We start from the raw sequence: 25,976 nt of genomic DNA, 5'->3' as shown, positions 1-25,976 counted from the left end.
AGATTAGTATTTACCCATACATCACTCCTGGGACCACAACATTTCAGTTTTAGGCAACACATTATAATAAGAAAATTAATACTGTATTCCATCTATTTTATGATCACTTTACATAGATCTTGTCAGATAATCAGGATGATTATTTTAATTTACACTGAATATGCAAAAAGATCTGGCTACAATTACATTTGAAGTGTTTGTTGTTGTGATTAAAGCAGGATGAAAACCACAACAAAATTAATTTACGTATTTCCTCAAACTTAAAAATCAGTGGGCCATATTCTGCATTTTTCCTTCTACACCAAATAGGTCAGAGAACTTAGTAAGCACTCCTTCCAATGTATAAAACCTGGTTTCCATTCCCTCTTGTCTTTGGCATTTAGGGAAGGAAATAGAGGATAGGAATGAAAGATGAGTCAATCCCTTTCTTTTTTTCCCCCCTCAGCTACAGTGGTGATGTATGATAGAGAATGGAGTCCTTAAGGCTGCAGCTGCTTCTTACTCCTTTTCTCTAACTACCTGCCTGCCTCTGCTGAAGGGGAGCAACACCAAAGAAAGAGCTGCTTTTCTTCCTCCAGGATTCTACTGGGAATAATGGAAGAGATCATAATGGGAGAAACCAAGCACCACATAGATAATTTACTACCACTGCCCATCCTCATAATTTCTGTTTTAGGGTATATTTGCCTTGAAAATGGCTCCAATGAAATTAAAGGAGTTCTTAGTGGCATAAGGTAGTAAACAGTGTCATTCTAAGATGATCAGTACTGAATTTCTACCTTCCTCTTTGAATCTGTCTTCACCTGCTGAAACCACGACCTCTTGTTGCAGTTGCCCTATATTCCTCCTGAATACACCTCACCACTACTCTACAAAGAAGGCAGAAATTAGATTAATCTGTGTTGGCTGATTTTGCACAAAAACATATCAAGAACACTAATAATATCCATTCTACTGGCTGCACTGTGAAGATACTAATCACCCTCGAGAGAATACAAACACTGTAAATCAACATGGCTGTTTGTGAAATAATCATTAGACCATGGCTGAAGGGAACGATTGCAGACTCTTGCCCTGTTGTTATTATTAGTGAAACTAGAATTAATTTTAAACCATTCTCTAGCAGAGTTAGCTTGCTTGGACTGTACAGGAAATGCAGACTTGACCTAGAGAGAAGGTTTTGTACTTTTCTGTAGAAATGCCATGCAGGCTTCAAGCTGAAGTTGAACTTGCAACCAGCAGTTGACTGAGATAGCCCCTTTCACCACATATTGAAAGGGAAAGTTCTGTTAAGAACCTTTAAAGAGCTAGCTTGAGTGCTCAGGTAAATTACTATTGCAGTGGCTAGTGTTTGACTCAAAAATCACAACTGTATGGAAAGGGAATGAGAGAAAAAAAACAAACTAAAACCATTTAAAGTGAATTTTTTTCCAAAGACAGGAAATATATGTAATATATTTAGACAAAGCAGAAAAACACAGTAAAATATAGACAGACTAGAAAAGAAAATAATATTAATCCTTATCAGCATTTAGAACCTACCCAAAGATACAAATTTATGACCACTATTAATAATTCTATTTTTTAAAGTTTGTTTTCACAGACTTTTTCTTCTAAAGTTTACATACCAAATCAGAATATTTGTGACAGATTGTGACAAATATGGGTTTTAAAGTAGATTTAAAAAAATATCATCTAATCCAAGTTATATATTCATAGGTACACGTTTATTTTTTTAAACAAATCTTATTATCTACATGTAAATGAAACAAATAGTCCTACTTCATGTACTAAAACCAAACACAATATTGTTTCCTGTTTGAGGAGTTGTTTGTTATTTAAGATTCTTTAGTTTTGTATCTGTTTAACAAATCTGAGGCAGAAAACGACCATTGTGTTATTGATTTATCTCTACTTTGACAGAGTTTCTTAAACTTTATATAATTACTTGCATTTATTACGATCTGTCTACCATCTATGTAGCTCTCTCAGGGGAATGCTAAAACATCATTCTGGGCTGCTGTGTTGACGGCAGGTTGCCTCCAATTTCCACCTGTTAAACTGTATTAAAATAGATAAGAGAGTATTAAATACAGTGGCAACACTACTTAGTGTAATTGCTGTGGGGATGTTATTCCATCATTAACTGAGATGCACTGCAGTGCAGAAGATAACCCTAGGATGCAACATATGCCAGGAAACTTGTTCTGACATGTTCTGTAATTGAAACTAAGCCTAAAAAGCACTAAACTACAAACACGAACTTAAGCTACAAATCCCTTTGTGGTGGTGCATGTTTTGGATTTTACTTTGCTTGTTCTCTTATATGAGTTGTTTCCAGAAAGTTTAATATAAAATGACTGGTTCTTTGTACCCCCCCCTCCTGTTCCTTTCCCTTGGTTCATTCGCAAGTTGTTTGTCAGATACTCGTTAAGTGTCAGTCATTAGTTACATAACCCTCTGGTCCTGTCAGTCACTCTGGGGCCTCTCCCTGGGTCCAGAAAATTCAAAGAGAGGCGTCAAGTGATTGGGCAGAACCAAGGGGGTCCCCTCCCAATTGGTTATGATTTGATGTTGCACCTGTGTGTCATGCTAAGAGTCACTCCTTACTTTTCTGTTATTGGTTTGTCGCTGTACCCATCCCTGAGACCCACTCCCCTTTATAAGTGGCTCTCCGCACATTCTTGGGGTCTCTTCTGACGCAGAGCCCTGGGGTGAGGATCCCCCTGATCCAATAAACTCTGTAGCCCTGTCTCCAAAGAGTCCTGCCTTTTCTCTCCTCCTTCACCACGTCCTTGCTCTTGGTCAGCCAAGAACCACCAGTGTCGTTGTGGTGCCAGGGCTGGTACCTGGGCCACACAGGCACTGAGACACCCCTTGAAACATGTTTTTATAAATTGGAGCTAACACCTCTTCCTGGTTGAATTTTGTGGTTGGTTTCAGCCCAGAGACTGTGACTGAAAGGGAAAAATTATTCAAAATATTATGAAAGCATTTAAGATACCTACAGTTCTTGAAGCTTTTACACAAGAGCCCCCGAATTTTTTTTGTTTTTGTTTTTGTTTTGTTTTGGTTATGGTTTTGGTTTTGTTCAGTTTTTAAACTCTATTAGGCTCCCTAAAATAAAAAACTATTATTTACACAGGCTCATTTCTAGTGTTTCATATAAATACCTTTATAAAAAATGAAGGTATGAAATGTACATAAATACTTATGCATACATGCACAATAAATATCTAAACATCAAATTGTGATCATGGTTAAAGCAATACAAACCCTGACTAACTGAGAAACACCCAAGGTTATTGAGTTAAATAATATGGAAAAGATGAAAAAAGAAAAATGTGGAAACTATATTCAAAGGACCATCTATTTGTGGGGAAAAAAATAGACACTTCATGGCCACAAAAGTAGTATCTATCATTTTCTTGATTAAATAAAGGGATGTATTACCTATATTATGAAGGTCCACATTTCAAAATACAAATGTAAAAAAAGCTAAGTAGACATAATCTAGTAAACCGAAAGCTTGAGTCATGACCAGAAGAAAAAAAGCCCATCACTTAACGTAATGTCCTTCCTTTTCCACTCAAGCAGAAATGAAAGAAAAAGAAAAAAAAGGATAAAAGAAAAAATTATGACACTAGATTTGGACATACATTTCCTCTCGAGTTTTTGCTTCATTCCTTTCTTAAATCAGGGTTTTGGTAAGCAATTTAAGCAAAAGAATGTGATTTATCATCCCAAAGATGTCCTCTTTCCCTTGGGATCTGATATATATCCAGAAACCTATTCTTAATTTCCCTACAGACAGAAGGCTAGAAGACACTTGGTGTGATGATAAAGCATAAAGAACCAAAAGGAAAACAACTTTGTGAGAGAAGTCAGTGTGATAAGCCCACTTATCAAAGGAACCAAATCGCTGAGCAGAATTTAAAACCAGCCAGTGGGACACAGAACATGGGCAAAGGATTTGTCCTCTGAAAAAAATAATCAGAGGGCCTCACTTCTTTTTTTACTTTTTTTTTTTTTTTAAATGCAGGATTTCACTGTGCGTCTCAGTGCAATCAATCCCAGATGAGTGTTCCCCCCCAATGCCTATTCTGCACGCAGAGCGCTGTCTGGTAGAGAAATACTGTTATATTTAAGAGTCACATGTACATCAGGATTTTTTTCCCCTGCAGCTTTTAGAAACACTTAGAAGGGTAATTTCACTTTTTGCTGGTTCTTGTTACTCCTTTCAGCATTTAAAAACTATTAATAAACAGAATCTCTTTGTAGTGTTTTTTTCACACCATAATTAATCTAAATGGATAATCTGACTGTACAGGAAAATAGGTGCCGAGTGCTGCTTCACTTTTCAAAAGCACATCTGACCTACCACTCAAATCACACATGAAAAAGGAAGAAGAATGATGCTGTAGTGATAAACAATTGGAGCATTTGGAGCCCTGCATGTCATTAAAGTACGGCATGTTCATAATTTTCCTCAATATTATACTAGAAGTTAGACAAGACATATTTTGCTGGTAACTGCAATTGATTAAATAAAAGTCTATTACATGCCTACTTAATGACATGCATAATGCAAGATATTTTAAGCATTTTTTATTCTCTACTAAAATAAGTTATCTCCATATCATTTAGCAGAGTTGACATAAGACATAATCATATGTGATATTTAGGAAAACTTAACTTACAACTCTGTTTATAATAAATTGCCCACATATCTTTGCCACTGCCTCTAGTTTTAAACTATTTTTTCAAAGCAATAGATGTGCAAACATGGAGATAAACTATTAAAATTATCAAAGCGTTTTCAGGGAGAAAGGTCTACTCTCTACAAAATTTCAGAAGTGAATGGAACATATCACTAGAAGAGACAAGAGGGAAAGGAATGGTTTTCATAGAGAAGTTGTGCATATAAAATATGCTTAAGAAATCAAAGTAGTTAATTACAAAGAAGTACTCCGAATTCAAATTCACACACACAGAAAAGAAAATTATGTTCTGTGATAAATCAATAACAGTAAGAAAAATTGAAGTTGCACTTTTAACCAATAGTTGAGCAGAATTTTTAGATGAATTTTTTGCATTTTGATATGTTTATCCTCTGACAATAATACACCCAAAAAAAGTTTCATAGACTATTGCACAAAGCACCATTACTTAACCGCATGATTTTCAGAAGTGGGGTATATATCAGCATTTTTCCTTAGTTGTTTTACTAACACTGTGGTAATATTCTTATCTAGCACTACAACAGATTAAAATAAAATTATAGTCTGTATTTACAACTAACTGTGTCTGAAAATACTCTTTTTTTTCTGTGTATTAACCATTCACTTTGTCCCTTTACTACATCAGTGTGTAGCTATTACAATTTGGAAATACCTTTTACAAATTTTTGTTGCATATATTTATCAATGTTTCAAGAGGCTGCCTTAGAAGTTATGCTTGCTCACTCTTTTCACAGCCATACATTATTTATGAAACGTCTGTATAATGATAGATTATTTATACTCTGATATTTATGGCACATCCTGATCTGAAAATCTGTATGAAATTGCTCAAGAAACAGCACAAACTGCAGCACATAACATGGAAATCCATTATTAAATATGGATGGCAAACAAGACTTATAATATTGTTTTTCAAAAAAAGGTGTTTTCTCCTATTGTCTTGCCTGCTTCAAGGTTCATCAGTCATCAGCTATTATACATACTTTTTGGTTGCAAATACATGTAGGAACTTTATAAATATTTCAGTCTGAACAGTAAGATATTGTTGAGCTATAGTGTCTTGTAGATTCTTTTCCTTCCTCTGAGGGTTGAAAGGTTAAGAATAAAATAAATGCAAACTTCTGGAATTTATACCCATGAAATAATTATTTACTTACAATTCAGAAGACTTTTTTTTCCTAAGATTACATATGACCTTGTTTTTATGTTTCAAGATGTTGTTTCAAAGACTATTTTTGGTGAAAATTTTAAAGAATATGTTATGATAAAGTGCCACCACTCCAGTGACTTAAACACAAACTGTTAAAGAGTGGGCCTGGAAAAACTCATATAGCACAAAAAAGGAGAAGAAACTTCACCCTGGCCCATGACAAGTTGGGAGTCAGCAGGGTTGAGTACACTTCTTTATCATCCAGTAAAAAATTAAGTTCTTCCTAAAGAACAGTAGCAGATATGATAACTGAACAATAGCTGGAGTGACAGCCAGCTGTCAGCTTTCCTGACAGCTGGAAAGGATGAGGCCCATAGAGGAGGGCTTTTGTGATCGTGCTCTTCACTGCCCAGGTACACCCAGCCTCTATGGGAAAGCAAAGAAGGCATTATAAAAGTGTAAAAATATGCTGAATAGTATGAAATAGATGTAAAACAAAACAAAACAACCCCAAACAAACCAAAACAAGAGAATTTCAGAAGTGAAGGAAAAGAAGAAAATGGAGATTCCAAGAACAGGCATTCTAACAGGTTCATGATAGTAGGATGTCTCTACAACAACACTCTGAAAGAGTAACATATATGTGGTTTTGGCTTAAGACTCAGCAGTCTTTAGCAAATAGAGGCTCTGGTCTTCCAGCTATTAATTATTAATTAATTAATTAAGATCTGTCCCATCTATGTGTTACTCTGACTACTAGAAAGTGGGTGTGGAGCACTCACACACAGAGTGGAAGAAAATGTAAGTACCAGAACTTTAAAACGATATTGGAGTACCTAGTAGAAGAAAAGGAAAAAAGAAAAAAAGAAAATAAGTTCCTTTATAATTTGTTTTCTTATAGTGATGTTTTTCAAAAAAATTACATTGCAATAGGAAAAAATGGATAATTCCAGTTAAAAATATATACAAGGAAACAAAAGAAGAGCATTTGAGGCACAAAATGCTAAGAAGTAATAGCAACATATATCTTAACTTTGAAAAAGAATGTGGAAATAAACCCTTTTCTGCAACACGTTTCTGTTTCAATTATTTTGGCAGTGTTATCTGGAGAACGCGAAACTACACAGACATCATAAATCTTTTCAAAACAAAGCTGGCATCATAACTGAGAAACCCAAAGTTTCAGTTATGCTTGAGTGAAATTAACAATATTATATCATCAGTATTTTTCTCTGGGTGACATATCACAGCAGCAGCTGGAACTTAGCACAACCTTACTGCTCTTCCAAACAGGGGTGGGACATTGATGGCATTAGCCACTAGTCCCAAAAGAGGTTTAGGTTGGACTAGAGTAAAAATAATTTTCTTAAGTTTAATTGATACTGCTTTTTTTAAAAAACGTTCATTCAGAGCAGTAATCAAAAGATAAAATAAGTGTTAATGGATTTGGAAATGAATAATTTCTTAGTAATCAAGGAATGATAGCCAATATTTGCAGATCATTGCACATCTTCAAGATGTTTTAAAAGCATTAAATATTCTTCAGAGCTCCCTCACGAGTTACGTGTACATGATGTCTCATTTCAAGGATGGAAGAAAATTGATTTAGGGAATTCTGTTATTTACTCAGCCTCGTAACTGCCTCAAGAGCCAGAATGAAGGTATAATTTAAATCATCCAAAATGCTACCTTTCTACTCAACCCTAGAACTATCAGATATCTTAGTTTGATTTGCCCTCATACTACACTTTTTCTTCCTACCGGAAAGAATTTAATTTCCCATATTTTTGTGAGATACATACCCACAGACTTACTTATGAAGGAGCAAGGACAGAAAGCATGACTGTGGGACATCCCGAAATAATGGACAACCCTTTACTGAGGGACAGACCACCAGTGCAACATGTGGATTATCACCTTCAGAAAGCTGCAGAAATGCAGCCTACTGTGCATATTACTGTGGTCTCACTGGATCTGGCATGTTGCTACAGGACATCATGCACAGTATCAGTGATGCTTCCTGCCATTCCAGACCAGGAATGAACCAGGTCTCCATGCCACCACCTGTCTCACAGATTGCATGGAATTGTCCTTTGGTTGGTACAGTGCATCCAGCACAGTGTGAAACACTCCACAGTACCATACAGAGACACACATACAGTTTTTATCTAAATTAACGGACATATAGGAGACCTATTGGAATCATAGGATGATTAGGGTTTCAAAAGAACCTTAAAGTTCAACCCTACTGTTATGAACTAGTCGACCACACTCGATTTTAATGCAAACTCATTAACAAGAGGCAATGATGTATGTTAGTTTGAATTAAAGTAATAATAACATTTAGAAAACACAGGACATCAATACTTCCTATGAACCTGCGGCCGTGTCTTTTCCATTAGCAACAAAACAGCTGCACAGCTTCAAGCAGTACAAGAGAGATAAGGATACATTCCACCGGAAAATGTTCCATCTGAGAAAGATCTGATCTGTGGAGTGACATTTTCAGCCCTCTTTTCCTTTTTGAAGTCGGTGCTTGAAAGTTATGAGGGGCAGTGAAGGAGAGCACACAGTGGCAAGCAGTGGCAAGTCAGTATTTCCAGCCTGAGAGGGCTTACTCTGAAAAGGCTTATGGCTTGGTGGGCGCACAGAGCTCCTTCTGTTACTGGGAAAGAGGGGGTTTTCCTGATTATTACTATGTGAAACAATTGTACAGGACTGCTCTGTTCCACAGTAATCTCCCAAAGGCCTACAGGATTATGAACATACATGAGGCATCAGACAACAGCCCAGTCACTCCTGGGCCCCACCTGTGTTTCTTTGTAACCTGGAGTAGGCAGGTTACATGTTCGTCTGTTTCTACATCTACTCTATTTACCTCTGCACTGAAAGCCAAGAGTAATACTGTGGTTTTAATTTGCAATTTAGCTTCATTAGAAACAGAATTAAGTTCAGATCTAGAGTAAATCAGAGCAACCTGTGAAATAGCATTCCAGTTTTAATTTGGCACACAGCTTTTCAATACATTGCTCTGCAGATGTAACCTACTATTGATAATAAACACAACCAGTAGACTTAAGTTCAAATATCAACCCTAACTTGGTCTGTCTGAAAGAAATTTTATCTCTGAACTGGTTTTGAATTCAATCACTGCAGCAATTAGAACTTGCAGTAGTATATATATACAAATACATTTTAAATTAATTTATTTAAAATAATCAATATTCTTCAATGATTTGACTTCATAACTGTGCCCTGTATGGCCATTTAAACACAGGGGAAAAAGACTACTAGTGGTTCCTTTTGTCTTGTCAAATTTCAGGCATTTGTTCTTTACTTCTGTACTCTAATCAATGGAGAGAAGGACACTTTTCAGATGGTGAAAACACCATCTGGACCCTCCTGTCCCTTTCCTATGTCTGGCAATCCATTTAGTTAGTGTGTTCCTAATAAAGACACTGAAACATTTGGTGCTCCAGAAGTTTCGAATTTTAGTTTAAAATTGACTTCATTCCTTAGACTTATCTGAAAATTGTATTTCCAAGAATGAAGTCACTTATAAAAAATAATGCACTGCAAGTTATATATAACATGCTGACTCACCAGAGATGGATGATTATGTATAAAATAATTTTGTATCTGTATTTTGAGATCAGTCAGGGGGACTTGTTCCTTATTACCCCATTTCTACACGTGGAAAGCCAAGGTAACCAAACACTCCTGTTTTTCATTGTTAAGGATAAAGCTCTGTCATTTTATGTTCATTAATTCTGAAGGAATATTTAAAAGTTTTTCTGTTCTGCTGATTTTTGTGTTATAAATGCATAACTTCATAACTCTTCCTAACAGTGGATATTTTTTGAAATACTTAATGGTGTAAAATCTTATAAATCAATGGTTCACTTTATGTGGAAACTACTTTAAAATAATTTTTACCATTGCATAGAATGACAGAGAACACAGTAAGTACATGATGTTCAGATCACGCCAGACAATACTGTTCTTTTAGGAAGAAATTGTTTTCATGAGGAAAACCACAAAAGACTGCATGAAAGATCATGAATATCTTGCAATGTGTGTCATTAGTCATTGCATTAGTGATTATTTTAGTATTTTAAAAACCCAAACAAACAGCAGCCAGACTTTAATTCTAATAACAAAGCCAGCAAAGTTCATACTCCTCGAGTACATTTTCAGGCAAAACCAAAACTGTATTCAGCAATATTGAAGATTTTAAATAATGGAATATATACTCAAATAATGGTTTAATTATCAGAAAATAAATTATGTGTATATTTAAACGGCTACTGACATCACACATATCTAAAATAATATTCTTCATACCCAGATGGGTTAAATTTATGGTTACAAATTTGGATCTTTTCTCAAGTGTCAGAACTATCTCCAGCTGCTTCATTTTGTGTGCTAATATATGATTCAGCTGAAACAGTGTAAAAAATGAATGTTGTTAGAAAACTCATTTAAGTGTCATTTATTTCTAAATTGTTTCAAGGAAATAAATTATTCCATTTAGCCAGCAATTTCTACTGATGAAATTAGCTCAAGTCTGTCTGCAGGGAAAAAAATACAAGAAAAAAACCCTAGGTGGCTCTGCTTTTGACCACTCTTTCAGTTTCTGCATCAGTTCTCTTAGAGGTGTTTTCAGGTGTTATGCAAGATCCTTCCATAAAAGCAGAAAAAGGCAACTCGCAAATATAATTGGTTTCACTATTTCCATATGTGAGAGATTTGAGAGGAGCTATTATGAGAGTCTTATAAGTTTTATGCAGTTATGAAGGGGAGTTATACAGACTATTTTAGACCTCTAATTAGAGTGCATCCAAAAAGCACTAAAGATTAGGAATGCAAGATTCCCTCTGCAGACAAAAGAAAGAAAAGCACTTTCCGTACTCCATTCTGCAAATAACTTGAATGAGTTAAGGAAAGAAAATAGTGCCACATTCACCATACCTTTCAGAGTGTTAAAAAAACCTCATGTCTAAAATAGGAAGAAGGACAAATAGCATATATCACTATCTTTTGAGCATTTTAACTGATTTATTTTTTTCCTTAGAGCAATAGATTCAGAACTAATGTATTACATTTATTTTAGGTTACTAAAGCCAAAATGCCTTAAATTGGAAAGCTTCAATACAGAATCAGTTAGGTGTCAATTTCAGAGTGTTATAAAGGGTGATATTTGAACTGCTATGGATTGCCCATACTTGCTGAATCTCTCAAGAAAGTTTTAATGTTCTGCTGCTTTTGTAATAAAGCAAACAGGAGGTGACTCTGTTTCCTATACACCTGAGATTCCTCTGCCCATCTCCTCTCTTCTCAACATTAAATCCCTTGCCTATTTTCAGCAATATTTATCAGGGAAGAAGTGATACAATAAGCTGTATAAAACAGCCAGGAGAGAAATTATTTGTGCCCCATTTCTACAAAATTTCAGTGTCAGTTTGACTGTATCAGATTACAGAATATTCAAACAGCAGCCAAACTACAAGGGTAAACAAGGATTCTTTGGGCACACAGAATCAATTTTATACCCCTTTCATATATTGCAAGACCTGAAGAGATTTTATCTGATACTTTAGCAAGTATTAAATATTAGAATTTCAGCCGTTTGTGAAATTAAGAAACAAAAATTATTGATTAAAAGACAAAGAGAAAAGGATCATCCAAATAAATTTGCTAGATGCCCATTTTGAATTGGTACCACGTTCACTGCATATTAAAGGTGACCAGTCCAGGGCTAGGGTCTAAAGGTTTTCAGTATAGAGCAGATTTATGTGCGTTAGAGACCTACGTGTGGAACCTATGTATTTATGGAAATAAAAACTCCCAGTACTATTACAGTTAGTCTGGTGAACTGAGGAAGCAAGTGAATGTCCCCACACTTCGAGGATAACTCTCTCATACTTGGCAAAGGAAATTTTCCAACTGATCTGAGCTGGGTCAAGAACTGTCTTGGGAGAAAGTCAGGTTGGGTCACTGGTATCCAGTTGAAATGGAAGAATACATTGAAGAAACAGACAAGTTCATTTGGTTGAAGTGCCAGGAGGTTCTGGTCTTGATGGTTTAGAAAGCAGGAAAACACACCATGACACCTTAGAGTATTCATAGTAGTTCTATTTTTACTTCCAGTAGATTGAAAGCAAAATCAGCTGTCCCTCAGGAAATGGAGTTAATACCAGTAAAAGCCACTCTGTTTTTGATGCTTCCTAATATTGCAATCCTGAAGTTGTGACATAAAATATGTCAATGTGATAAAATACATAAATTTATTATTGCCACATTTTCACAGATGCAAGTTTGTTTGGGCTCCTCTTTTAGTTTTAGACTTTTTCTTTTTAAAACATTTATGCAATTTGCTTTATGATTTTGGTGTGAAAGCTATGTGAAAGCTGTGTCATTAGAACAATTTTTGGAGAGTACATTTTTAGAGGAAAATTTTTTCTACTTGGACATTTAAAACCACATTTATATGAAAAGTGTTTGTCTTGCTGACTGAGCATTAATGTTCTGAAAGATATGCATTGCAAGTAAAGATAGAATTGCTCTTTATAGACATGCTGTTTCCATAGTGTAGGTTGTCACAAATCCTGTGTAGTGAAAAATCCATTTCTTCCAAGTCTGTGATTGGGAACATTACAAGATTAGGAAAAGTGAGATATTTCCTGTTTCTAATTCAAGATGATTTTCTGGGGCCTAGACTGTCTAGTTCTATTCTTTGTTCCTTCCTGTTTGTCATCAGTATAGTTTAAGACAAGTTTAACATTTCCAGCTAGTCTGGTGTCAGAACCATTTTATAAGAGTAATTTTGGAAACACAGGGTAAGGATGGAAATATGCTTCTCACGTGCAAAAATCCATTCATACAAAGTAACTATGCTGGAAGGATTAAGGGTGTGAAACCTGCCCCTTTCATAGCAAGAATGGGATAAATAAGGTGCAAGGGTGCTTTTAGTTTTAAAGTCTTGTATCTGTAACTCTCATAGTATTTTGTGCTTCTGAAAATAAGATAAAACATTCACTTTTCTTACTTCTATATTTCTTTTCTGCTCTAGCTATTACGTTCTCTAGCACTATATTTAACAACAGAACTACCTAGATGCTACAAGAGATTTTGAAATTATTTTGGTCATCATGACATGTCTTGAGTAACAAAATGTAAAATGCTATTGAAAATTGCTCCTAAAAAATTGCTCCTATTTCAGGATTGATCCAAAATTTCAGATAATTAAAAACTGAAGATTTTTTTTTACTTCAGAAATGTTTTGGTTTGTTTTCTGTAATAACATCATGTGTTTGATTTTAAGTGCAAGTATAAATTCATGTAGGAACTATGGAGGATTTAACAAGTGTACAAACCCTTAGTGTGGAGCAGCAGTGCTATCAGAAAGAAATTAAATTTTTGTGGAAATTTTGATTTATTATGGGACTTTTTAAACTTTCTTGTTAATACAGAAAACAGCTCTTGACTCTTGCCTCAAATCCCGTCACACAGGCCTGTGACAGTCAGACACTTAGACCCTTTCCTGTCAGGTGTCCACACTGTTTATGTAGATGCCAGCTCTGGTACTTGATTTGTTATTCAAGGACTTATCTGGAAAAGAGGTTCCCAGAACAAGAGAAGTATTGGTGCTTCCCTGCAGTTGGCCTGCACCTGGCTGGAAGACATATCCAAATTTTCATCACTAGCCCCAGAGATATTCTCTATCGTCTGGCCCAAGATGGCATTGGATTATGTGCCAAAGAAAACACTGGTCTGTCAAAAAGTAAGGATTCAGGTTTTTTGCACAGCCAAACTGTTAGAACACTGATTGCCTTATTTTACTGCCACAAACTTCCCTTGCCAAGCCTGACAAACCTACCAGGAGGCAACAGCAAACTGTTCTGTTATTACGTTTAGTTTATTGTACTATTCACACACTCTCCCTGGAAGCCATGAATTAGCCATGAAAAATGAACATCAAAATATTCAAGTGCTGTGCAAATTGAGACAATACTCTAAGCATTAAAGCAGATTAAATAAAATCACTGTATTGAGGTCAAGAATATGTCAAAATTTAATAGCTAGAAAACCAGCTACTATCAAACTAAGAAACACCATTACAAGGATTTTTTTCTCATTAACTTCACTTAAGAAAAATAATCATTGAATAAATATTTATGTGCATCTTAATTAAATACAATCAATTTTATAGACTTCTGAGCATCAAAAAGGTTAAAAACCAATGCCTTCATGCTATAAATGTAAAAAAACTCCTCCTTCACTCTTGCTTCTCTTAGAAAGTCGTACCAGCACAAAACAGAATATGTAAAGGTGGTAGAAGATGTCTCATAACATTTAATAGAGCTCCTGGAAGCATTATTTTCAGTGACAGTTCATATAAACTGACATATCAACCACATCAGGCTGGGGGAAAGCTTAAATATTCTTCCAATTAATTCTAACCTCTTAGCTTTACTTGTAATTATTTCACTCAGCTACTAAAACTTTCTGTTAATTAAGATCCATCCATCATGGTGTGGGTCACACAGTATTTCTACTATTGGCTTCTTGGCCTTTGTCTTCCTTTCAGTGAGAGGACCTTGCCTATACTGAATGCGTAAAAGGGAAACTTGCTTTAAAATGAAGAATAAAGCTAAACTGCAAAATAGTTACTATTTTGGATTATTTGTTTTATTTATTTATTTACATTACTTTTATTTCCCTGAAGTTAGTCTGCTGCATCCCTGGAAGAGACACTCCTCATGCTCGTCACTTGTGAGAATGCCAGTTGAACTATTTACTTGATTTCACACTCTGACTCTTGTTGCATAGAGTGTCTGGTTTTATTTCCATCTTTTTCTTTGAGTGATCATACCTTATAAAGTTATTCTTTCAGGTGAGATTGATACAATATTGGGTTATGATTTTTATGTTTAAAAAGCATATTCACAAATAAAAAGCATATTCACAGCATATTCTGCTGGGTTCAGCAGAAACTAGCAACATTACAATTATTCACTGCAAAAGACACAAACAGAAGGCCTGGAGCTCCCCTGACAGTTCAAGCAGTCATTCCCAGGAGACACAATCAACAGAAAAATTAATAAATGAACTATTTATCCTATTTGAAGCATGATTTCTTCTGTAATTAAAGAAGATTATCACCTGCATATATGTGTCTCTGTTTATAATAATTTTTGAAATACAAAGTGTTGAATGTCCAGATAGTTAATTGCTTTCTGAAGATATGTTGGTGACAAAAAGAAGCACATTTTTTGATACATAATTGTCTTATTTAATCAGGACAAAAGCAGGAGGCAAAACAGCAATTCAGATAGTTCCAACTGGATGGAGGCAGAAAAGTGTCTGCATTTCTCCAAGAGTTACTGCTCGCACTATCTAATTTGATGATTAACACTGATTGTAATTGGAACCAAAGTCCCAAATCCCCATCTGGATCCTGCTGACAGTAGTATGAACACAGTTCAACACCTGCCTGTTTTATTTATGTAAGAATTATGACTGATGTGTTTAAATGCCTGCAGTAATTTCCACTGTCCATCCTGAGGGTTGTTGACCACTGCCTCTGCTGCAGGGATCGATCACCAGCATGGGGAAGCATTCAGTTCATTCCAAAGCAATCCCTGCTGCTCACTCAGCAATCCCATCAGTCAATCCATCTCTGCTTCCTCACAGCTGCTCTCTCCTTTTTTTCTTTCTTGGCCAAAGATCACTTGTACACTTTACAACCCAGGACTAGCCCTTACCTCTAAAAATCAATCACTACTCCAGCTCATTCTGTAAGTAAACTTAAAAAGAAAAATCAATTTCGTGTTTAAGGTTGCTTATAATCTGGGTTTTTTAAAGGTTCTTGATACATCTTAAAGGATAAGCAACTGCTTTTTCAAAATTCAGACATCACTTATGGCTACTCTCTACAGGTACAAAAATAAGTTAATTAATAATTAACTGAAATTGCTAATGAATTTGAAGGGAAAAAAAATCACTGATTCAGAGAGGAAAATGTCAAGTTTTTACAGGGAATTGAAAATAGTTGCAGCCAAACCTCCACCCCATCAGAAGAAAATTTGGAAGTATGCTTTAGCCATCCCAAGCTTTAGCATACCTGTAGGAGTGTAAAGGATGAATCCTGTCTGTGGACTCACACTGCACTGCAGTGAGTTCACACAACTGATGTGGGTATCCAAGCCTTCCACCCCTTTCCTTAGGGAAAGTACTCGCGTAGTACAATGGAAGAGATCACCTGCCTAATTCCAGGCAGGAAGTTGTCAACAGATCAATGGACAGTATCTTGTTCTAGCCACTCTCAGGTATGTGGTCTGCAAGGCAGTGTCAGAAGAGTCACTCTCCTGGTAAACTCTAAAATCTCATTTACGTCAACTTAAAAAAACAAAACAAAAAACCAGATTTGGCTAAATATTTCTGAAAAATACAAAGAGGTAGTAAAGACAATCAGGATTTCTAATGCATCCTGGTTTCTGTTTCCAGTGCAGAAGCAACTCTGAGCATGACTAGAGGAGATAACTTAGTCACAGTTCTGCCTCAAAGAGCCATTAAACCCATGTTTTAAAAATTCCAAATGCTAATACAGTAAGACCTCGAAAGGCCCCCAAAATATAGTTCATAACCACACTGTTCTCTCACCTTTTTCCTCCCATGCTGTCACCCAACAATTACAGCACTGAAGCAGACACAACTTATAGCTATATATTCCTCTGTAAATCAGTGATCCTGTTAGTTTTCCTTAATCATGGCAAATGTGTAGCTCAAGACCTTTCATTAAGATTTATTAACTATTCTTTTCTACATTGAACATTTAATTATTTAAATCCCTAACATATAATTCTATAACTACAGGTTTTATAAGGTGCATTTTTCTTTCCCACTGTTCTGTGAAAAAAAGAAAATGTTAAGTCCAAATTCCAAATCTCAAGATCTTTCAATGCAATAAAGAAAAACCCAGTTTAATAAATGTAGTGAATATCTATCATCTAAAAAATGTAACTCATATATTAAAGAGAATTATGTGGATTAAAATATTGTGTATTTTGATTTAAATCATTAAAAAACACAAAAAAAGAAGAAAAACAGGTTGTAACTGATACACTGTGATTATTATTGACTTTAAAAAGTTTTTTAGTCTCCAAAGAGTCCTTTGGATCTTCCACAAAGAACCTATTTTTTTCTGCAAAAATATTTTTCTCTAAAACAGTATAGTCTCCCCAGTTTTTAATATAATTATAAATTCCTAAACTAAATTGCAAGAAATTCCTAACTGAAATGTAAGAAAAGGGAGAACTTACACAAAAACACACTCATCACTTGTCCAGGAGTTATCTGACATTCAGGGAAAAAAAATTAAGCTATTTGTCCAAGGACAATTTTCTCATTCTAAACATCAAATAAATGATGAAAGGACCAGCTCAGAGTTCTTTTTCATACCTCTCAAATAAGTTGCCTAGTCACATATCATAACATAACTAGCTATTGAGTGAGATGGAAGGCAAAAAGAAAAGGCCACCAAAAAAGCTGTAACAATGAATTTCAGGTCTATTCTGCTCAGATGAATCCTTCTGTATTTCTATAGGTTTAAAAAAGAGAAGAGCAAAATAATCCTAGAATCCTAGTCATCAGAAGTAAGGCCTGAGAAAAGTGAATTGAGTGCTGGCACACTGGAAGCTGTTTTCTCTTCAAAAGATCAACAGGGAACACAACATATTTCTCCATAGCACAATTGTCTTCAGCTGTACTAGAAATGAAATGATTGACAGCCAGCGTTAAGCTGTAGGGATGCTCAGACAATATTTAATGTCAAGTTCAATGTTGAATGCGCTAGTATTTTAAGAACAACACCTGTTCCAAAGTCTTTGAATACTACTATCAGCCCCAGAAAACAGAAGGAGCCAGAAGCTCTTGGCAAGATAAAGTCCAAAGGAAGAATTTTTTTATACTGTTAAGGAAGTCGCTCTCCTCTCCGAGATTTGAGAATGTTTTGTTTGTTTCTTCATCTTGCTGTGCCTCCCCTTCCCTCCACCACTTCCATTGCCACCCTTTCTTTTTTCCTTATTCCTTATTTATTTATTTTTAGAGTGGGAAAAAACAACATTACTCTGTGAGCTTGTAATAGGTTGTTCCTACCTGCTTTTTTCTTTTAGTCACTTTAACACAAGGTAAGATGACCTTGGTTGTGATAATGTGAAACTGCTGTAGCAACTGCCTTTGTTAACCTTTTCCAGGCTACAGCATCATAATACATGTACCTTGTTTTTCTTTCAAAAATTCATTTCTCAGAATAGTACTAGGAGCAGTGAATGTTCTGTAAACCCATATCTTGCCTGATTTTTTTTTTTATATTCATATACATCTATTTGTTTACACTTTTACATGGACTTGAGGCATGTTTTTGTTGTATTTGTATTCTTTATTGCCCTGAAAAATACTCTGACAATCTTTCCTTTATTTAAAAAGACTGGGAATGTGTATGAAATTGCTACCTACACAAATAAAATAAAAAATATAAAATAGAAATTGAATGTACAAATGCAATAATAACAATAGGAGAAATCTGTTTTCAGTATAAACCTATTTACTCACTGAAATGTGTAATAGAAAAAAAAAGGAGTATATGTTTGGGGAAGGAGAAAAGGAGACTTTTACAGAAACTCTCTAGTGGCAATCCAAATAATCATCTAAGGTTTAGAAACACTAAAAAATTTCTTCCACTCACACAAAGTACACATTCATTCATGTATATGTAATCTCAAATATACAGATTTGTTTTGATCACTGAACAGTGTATCAGTTTCTACCCAAAAACAATACAGAAGATAATATTCTTTTGTTACTCAGGAAAAAAAATCCCTTATTAATGACTGTTTTAACTCTTAAATCTCAAATGCTTGCCTTGAATTCAAAGACAGGTTTATTTGTGAAGCAATGATGTGTCCTATTAGTCCAACTTAATAATACTAGTCCAAGATTAGTGTGATTACTGAATTATATAGGCTCTAAATGGAAGAACTGCAGAATTAGCATCCTTCTTACTTCTGTCTAGCAAAAAATAAGAGAACATCACCCAAGAATTCAAATACATCAGTATTTTCACTAACAATAACATGGATTCTGAATAAAACATACAATAATGACCATTTGTCATAATTTTAAAGTGGTTGCACACTAAAAAATGCCTGAGTTTAGAACCAGAACTCAAAAATTAAGAAACATGGTCTTAAGATGCCTTGAATCCCTTCTAATCCCACTTTTCAGGTCCAATTTCAGCTCAAGTTAGAATCAGAAGTAACCATAACTACTGAAAGCTAAGATAATCAGATAAACTCACCTTAAATTATGATGTTCTTCACCCTCAAACTTGTGCTAAAAGAAGAGGAAAAGGTTTCCTAATGTAGTCACTTGGTTACTTCCAGCAAAGAGCAACAACACAACACAGGTTCTAACATCCGATCCTCAGTTTATATTAAAATCATATTTTCCTTTTTAGCAACAGAGCTACAGCAAGGTGCGTGCTGGTCACGTCTTTCAGAGAAAAGTAGAGAAAGGCATGGTCTGCTTTTTTGGGGGTCTGAGCTGAGAGCAGAATATTCTTTTAGTGACAAATTATTAATTCACAACATCACGTTACTTACTTGTTCAAGGATATGAGTAAAAGCACTAAACCATTCTGCATTAAGATAGGAGCAACAATGTATCTTTGGAACTTTCCCTCTGGCCAGCTCCATCTCTATAAAAAGAACTAGACCAGCTTCTCTGCTCTTATTTCTTCAGAGGAACATTTTGACAGACCACCAGATTTTCCACTGTCACTGCTTTGAAATCTCTTTGACTTTGATCAGTGCATATCATAGCTTGAATTACCCTTCCTTGGTCACAGGAGTTTACAGAATCACAGAATCAACTCAGTTGGAAAAGACCTCTGAGATCGTCGAGTCCAACCTATGACTGAACACCACCCCACTTACACCAAGTGCCGTGTCCAGTCTTTCCTTGCACACCTCCAGGGACAGTGAAGAATTTCTTCCTAATGTACCTCCCCTAGGACAGCTTGGGACTGTGTCCTCTCATCCTGTCACTGGTTGCCTGGGAGAAGAGATCTATCTCCACCCAGCTACAACCTCCTTTCAGGCAGTGGTAGAGTGTGATAAGGTATCCCCTGAGCCTCCTTTTCTCCAGGCTGAACAACCCCAGCTCCATCAGCTGCTCCTTATAGGACATTCTCTCCAGACCCTTCACCAGTCCTTCCTGGATTGAGGGGCCCAGAACTGGACACTGTACTCAAGGTGCAGCCTCACCAGTGCCATGTATGGGACTATGATCACTGCCCTGGTCCTACTGGCCCCACGATTCCTGATCCAGCCCAGGATGCCAGTGGCCTTCTTGGCCACCTGGGCACACACTGGCTCGTGTTCAGCCAGCTGTCACCCAGAAGTCATAGGTACTTTTCTGCTGGGCAGCTTTCCAGCCACTCTGCTCACAGTTTGTAACTGGAGCATATTTGTCTTTGTGAGGTGGACCATTCTGATCCTGGAGTAAGATCAAAAGCTTCCTTCCCCTGGAAGCTCAGCTGTTTCTTCCCTCCATCTGACACTACTGCAATTCCTTGAGCCTGTTTAAAGGAGAACTCAGGCAGCTAAGAAGCACTTTTCTGCTTTTGAAATTTCTGTGATACTACTAAGCAGCACATTGACTAGTGTAGAGAGGGTAGGATCCCTACTGAATGAGACAGAATTTGACAACAAAGTTGCAGAAAGTGTTAGTTTAGGTTCAACTTTGCAGATATCACCAGTTTGTTTATGAGACAGAAAAGCGAGTGCTGGGGGTAGCTGGGAAGAATGGGGGAGGAATCTGACCCTGCAATCTGGAAAGATCACTGTATACAAAGGCTTTCAGCTCTGTGCCAACTGACAATGATGCAAAAGAGACAACCTGGTTCTGCCCACAGTGCCAGAAGTATGCTGACATCACATTTGGTATGCTTAAATCTGTATGTTCTCATCAGGTACCTTTCAATCACACCTTAGGGGTAATTTAAACAATCAAAGTTGATTCCATTTTATCAAGAAGGAAAAAAACAACAAAACAAAACAAAAAAAACCCAACAAACCAAACATTTATAAAAATTGCTGCTTAGGTGCAAAGGTCCTTTTGTTAGTACTTGAGCATGATTTTAATTGGAAAATGTATTTGAATTTAGAAGTTGATCAGCAAACAGAGAATTAACAAATTATCACCATTGACACTGAGAAAGAAGGATTTTTTCAGCTTGATCTTCAGGTTAGATGGAATGCAAAATTGTCAATAAGAATGTGAAATACACACTTAATTTGGAATCTGATCACATATGACAGAGAGGAGATAATTATAGAAATTCAGCTGTCATTTCATAGTATAACCATACACAAAATTGTTGTCCTTTTTTAAATACAAATTAATGGGGCTATTTGCTGAATCTCTGTTAACTTTGCTCCCTGAGAAAGTATCACAAATTTTCAGAAACAATAACCTTGATGTTAATTTAATCTATTTAAATAAATAAAAATTTAATGCAGAATATTTATGTATGTGTCTAATATACATATATGAAAACAATAGAGCATCATTTCCTACCATGCAACTATATCTGAATGATTTGCCTAATCTAAATAGGATTAAGAAGCAACAACATGCAAAATTTCCATTCAAAAGTTTGAAGTGAAATAACTCACTTCAATTCAGACATTATTTTTGGTGGTGGGCTTAGCAATAGATTTACATTTGAAATATTTTCATATTTTCACACTTGAAAATGCTATTTTGTCTGAAAAAAATCTAAAAAGTAAAGCAAAAAAAAAAAAAAAAATCCAACCAAATCCCCCAAACCACTCATTTGAAAATGCTTGTGTCTGATTTCCATATAGGCAACAAACACATTGTTAACAGAGGGGGCAAAAAGCCTTTGGATGGCTTGGTGTTTATATTTTGGGTGAGGAGGGGGAATACATTGCGAGAAACCATTCACTTAAGATGTCAGGAACACAAAGATATTTTTGAGTTGGAAGAAGGTGTTGGTATAACAGCACATAGGCAGAGCCAAGAGCTCTGCCATGGAAATCCAGAGAAGCAAACCTTTAATGTTACTCTTCCACATGTGCAACACAGGTGGTGGGAAATTGCAGGAGACCTCTGTAATCTCCTGCACAGCTAATAGTAACCCCATAATTAATATAACTGCTTTCTTTACCACATATTATTTGTTTTATAGGTAACAAATACTTATGTGTAACATACTGCAAAAAATAAAGTATCTATTGGGAGAATTCTGAGCAGCTGAAAAAGCTGCCAAGAACTCGTTTTATACATTTTTTGAGATATGCAGTATTTCATAGTGTAGTTTATAACTGCTAATTAGAGCTAAATCACTGCAATAGTATAGTTTAAAAAGTTTGTCAATGAAATTTTGAAAATTCCGTGCAAAGCAAAGCATATTTCTAATATTATCTGGAATCCCTTCTTGCACTTTTGCCCAGAATTAGAATTATCCCTCTTCTGGATTAAAGATGCATTGGTGGATTAGTCTATCACTGATGACAACATAATATATCCTTCCAGAGGCTTAAACTAAAAAGAGGTCTGTTAACTACAGACTATATTAAAACAACAGCAAAAAAAAAAGGACATTGGACATGACACAGTATTTTAACATTTAAATATCATCATGTGGGAGGTCAAAGTTTGTAAAACATAACCTCAGGATCAGTGCCATGTATCAGTCCTACTCTTTTCACAGATTGTATCACCTGTAAAACTAGTAAAACATGGGACTGATTACTGCAAGGATTAGCCATGAGTACTACTTCTATCTTTATCCACCTGAGCAAGCTCAGGAATACCAGCCACATAGGCAATTTAAATGAACAATAAATTGGTTTTAATTTTTCTACTTGATGGTCAGATATGCATACACATTTTGGAAAATTGTGCCTTCTTATTTGATTTTTTTTTTTTGCCTGTTAAAGAAGTATTAGTTTTATATTTAAATTTAGCACTTCCAAAGAACATGAGCTGTTTCTGAACTGAAATACTTTCTATTTCTGAAACTTTGCTTCAGATGACATGAAGTTGATTCATCACTTTACTCTAAAAGTCTAAAGGAGATATATATTCTGTATATTAAGAGACATGCCAGCAGTTTTCCATAGAATAGTGTCATCCTGCAAAGTTTTTCTATATGTAAGACCACGTAGTTCATAAAACATCTTTCTGTGAACATCCTGGAATATTTCACATGCTAATAATCATACAATGGCAACTTCTAGAATACACCTGTTTAATATTTAAGCAAAATTTTGGAAAACTAACTAACAAAAGATTTCATTGATTATAATAAATAGATAATGTGCAGTACTTTCTGGTGAACTTAAACATGTAATTACATTCCTTTTCAATTATATCCCAGGAGAAAGCAGATGAGTTGTTAGCATTAAATTTCAATGTAAGACGCTGGAGTCTGTTTTTTTGTTAAGAAAAGGTCAGTCCTTCACTTCATGAAGGTCAGTAAATCTTTGGCTTAAAAGGTAGCTCAATTTGGGTATAGAATCCAGCTAAGAAATAAGCTTTCTACCACACTTGCCTGTTGGTGTCACTGAGAAGGTAGGGATTAGATATTTTGGTGTTTTATTTAATAAGAGACTTGGATGTCATCACTTTTATGTTGCTTGCTAAATTGAATCATTGAAGAACAGCGTAGAATATGTGAAGTGTTTGTGTCTACAGGTCACAGTGTACAGTCTGTGTGCTCCATACTTTGAAAGGAAACCATCGTGAAGGGGGAGGGTCCTGAGCACAAAGAAGGCAAGAACTGCTTTTCTGGCAAATGGCCGTATCAGCAACAAAAGTCTAAGAAGAGCCACATGCTTCAATACACAGTAAATAATACCCACACACTTGTAGAATAAAAGCTTGGAGGACTTCGAGTTCTGTAGTCAAAGGAATTTAAAGGTACATCTAAGTAGTCTTGAGAGATTGCTTTATAGTGGAGTATCAGTTACACACAACCCTGGATCATAATTATCTGCGTATCCTCAGACTAGCAGAGCAGTTCTGTGCTTCTCTGCAATTGATCTCTGTGACTGCATCATTTTCTTGACATTTTACAACTTACTGATTCAGTAATCACAGTTCAGGTGTCTTAATCACACAATAATTGAACCGTAGAGGAAATGCCAATATTCAATCAAGAAGATATCAATCCAATTAGATAGCAATGTTTTTAGTCAAGAAACAGCTAACAGCAACTCAAATCTGAGTTTGTTTATTCTCCACTATCGATGTCTAGATTTCTTAAAAGGGAATTTAAGGCGGGGGGGGGGGGGGGGGGGGGGGGGGGGGGGTGGGGGGGGGTGGGGGGGGGGGGGGGGGGGTGGGGGGGGGGGGCAGCCCATTTTGCCCAAATCCCCGCTATCTGCCCGCTCCATTTATTTGCTTTAGTACGCGCAAGCCCCGTTAAGAGAGACAAAAGTCAAGGTACAGGCGGTCCTCGCCCACGGCCGGAGGGAGCGCGCCGCCGGCCGGGGGAGCAGCGCCCGGCGGGGCCGAGCGGGGAACCGGGAGCGGCGGGAGCGGGGCCGGAGCCGGGACCTGTCCGTGGTGCTGCCGCCGGGCAGCCAGCACTGCCAGCGCCACCGCCGAGGGGCCCTGGTCCCTCCCTGCCTGCCTCACCAACGCCCTGCGACAGCTGCTGCCGCTGATGAGCCCGACTTACAGAAATTCAGCTTTTAGGGAGATGTCGTACCCTTTCAAGGCTGGGGGTACCTTAAGAAAAAAAAAAAAAAAAAATCCCCAAACCTCCTACCAAAGCCCTGCCCAGGCTCCGAGCGTGCCGTTCCCTGGCGGTCTCTCGGCTGCCCGGGGCGCGGGGAAAGCCCCAGTCCAGCGCGCAACTTTCCTGCAGGGAGCCGGGATTCAGCCCCCTCGGAGCCTCCGCGCAGAGGATCGAGGACGGAGGGGACCTGGCGCCCTCCTCGCCCGCAAAGCTGTGGAGAAGCCAGGCAGGAGAGCGGGAGAGGTTGGGAGCTCCCTCGCCTCCCCCCTCATTGCCGGCTTCTGGTACCAGGGAAACCCCCGGGGGGCGGAGGGGAGGGAAAAGGAAGCTCCCACCGTACGCGCAATGCCCCCGTGCATCCCCTTCTCCGAGAGACCGGAGCCCCAGCCCGGACTCACGTGTGCCGTCAAACCGAGTGGCGATGGTGTCGAGGAAGGTGTTCTGGGGTGCCAAAATCCCTTCATAACCGGCATTTTTCCAGCGCGGTGCGAGGTTCCCCATCAAAGTTTGTCTACGAGGGTGGTTCGAGAAGAAAGTGCAGAGGGCGCCCGGGGAAGGCAGAGAGGGAGGAGGCGGAGGGATAGGGAGAGAAGGAGGATGGGGATGCCGCCGCGCCGCCTCCGGCGCCGGGAGCCCCCCGCTCGTCAGCCCCGGCCCCGCAGAGCGCTCCAGCCCCGGGAGCCGCGCACAGGTGCGGAGCCGCGCCCGCGGCCGGCAGCGCCCGCTCCCCCTCCCCGCAGCCCTCCAAAGGCAAGGGGAGGGGGCGCCTGTGGAGAGCCGCCGTGAGGGAGGACGGGCTGGAGGAAAGCAGGGAGCTGGGGAAGAGCCACCTTTATCCACCTGTAGCGGAGCCGGGTGGGGCGGGGCAGCGCACGGGACCGGCGGCTGCGGAGCCTTCTCCGCCCCCGGCCGACTCAGACACATTTCGGCTATAGCACCTGAGAAGGGTCCCAGGCTCACAGACCCTCTTTTATGAGAAACAATACAGGGTAAAGCACGGGCTCTTACTTTCCTGAAGGAATACACCCTGATGGATAGCAAATGCCTCTGGAGGTGCTCATTGGAGAGTGAGACTGGGACATAGATAATGCTCCACCAGTTGTGTGGCCTCAGGCATTATTTGCATGTTGAGGCTATCTCATTTATTTAAGGAATAGGCATTTTTCTGTGCTTGTTGATGCATCATGTAATATTCTTTCAACAGTCTTCCCTGAATAATTCTGAAATATTTTTTTCTGCCAGCCAAAGA

At 37.5% G+C, this 25,976-nt stretch overlaps 1 protein-coding gene across 1 annotated transcript in view; it reads right to left on the bottom strand.

The window, feature by feature from the left end:
• Positions 1 to 25,651, bottom strand: part of KCNH8 (potassium voltage-gated channel subfamily H member 8) — a 176,634-nt gene extending 150,983 nt beyond the window's left edge. Inside the window, exon 1 of the mRNA XM_066318197.1 lies at positions 25,126 to 25,651. Within this exon, the coding sequence (XP_066174294.1) occupies positions 25,126 to 25,651 (526 nt within the window). The remainder of the gene's footprint in view (positions 1 to 25,125) is intronic.
• Positions 25,652 to 25,976: the final 325 nt, after the last annotated feature.

Source organism: Sylvia atricapilla, chromosome 1 (assembly GCF_009819655.1).
Source record: "Sylvia atricapilla isolate bSylAtr1 chromosome 1, bSylAtr1.pri, whole genome shotgun sequence".
Lineage (NCBI taxonomy): Eukaryota > Metazoa > Chordata > Aves > Passeriformes > Sylviidae > Sylvia > Sylvia atricapilla.
This window is presented reverse-complemented; position numbering and strand designations above follow the sequence as displayed.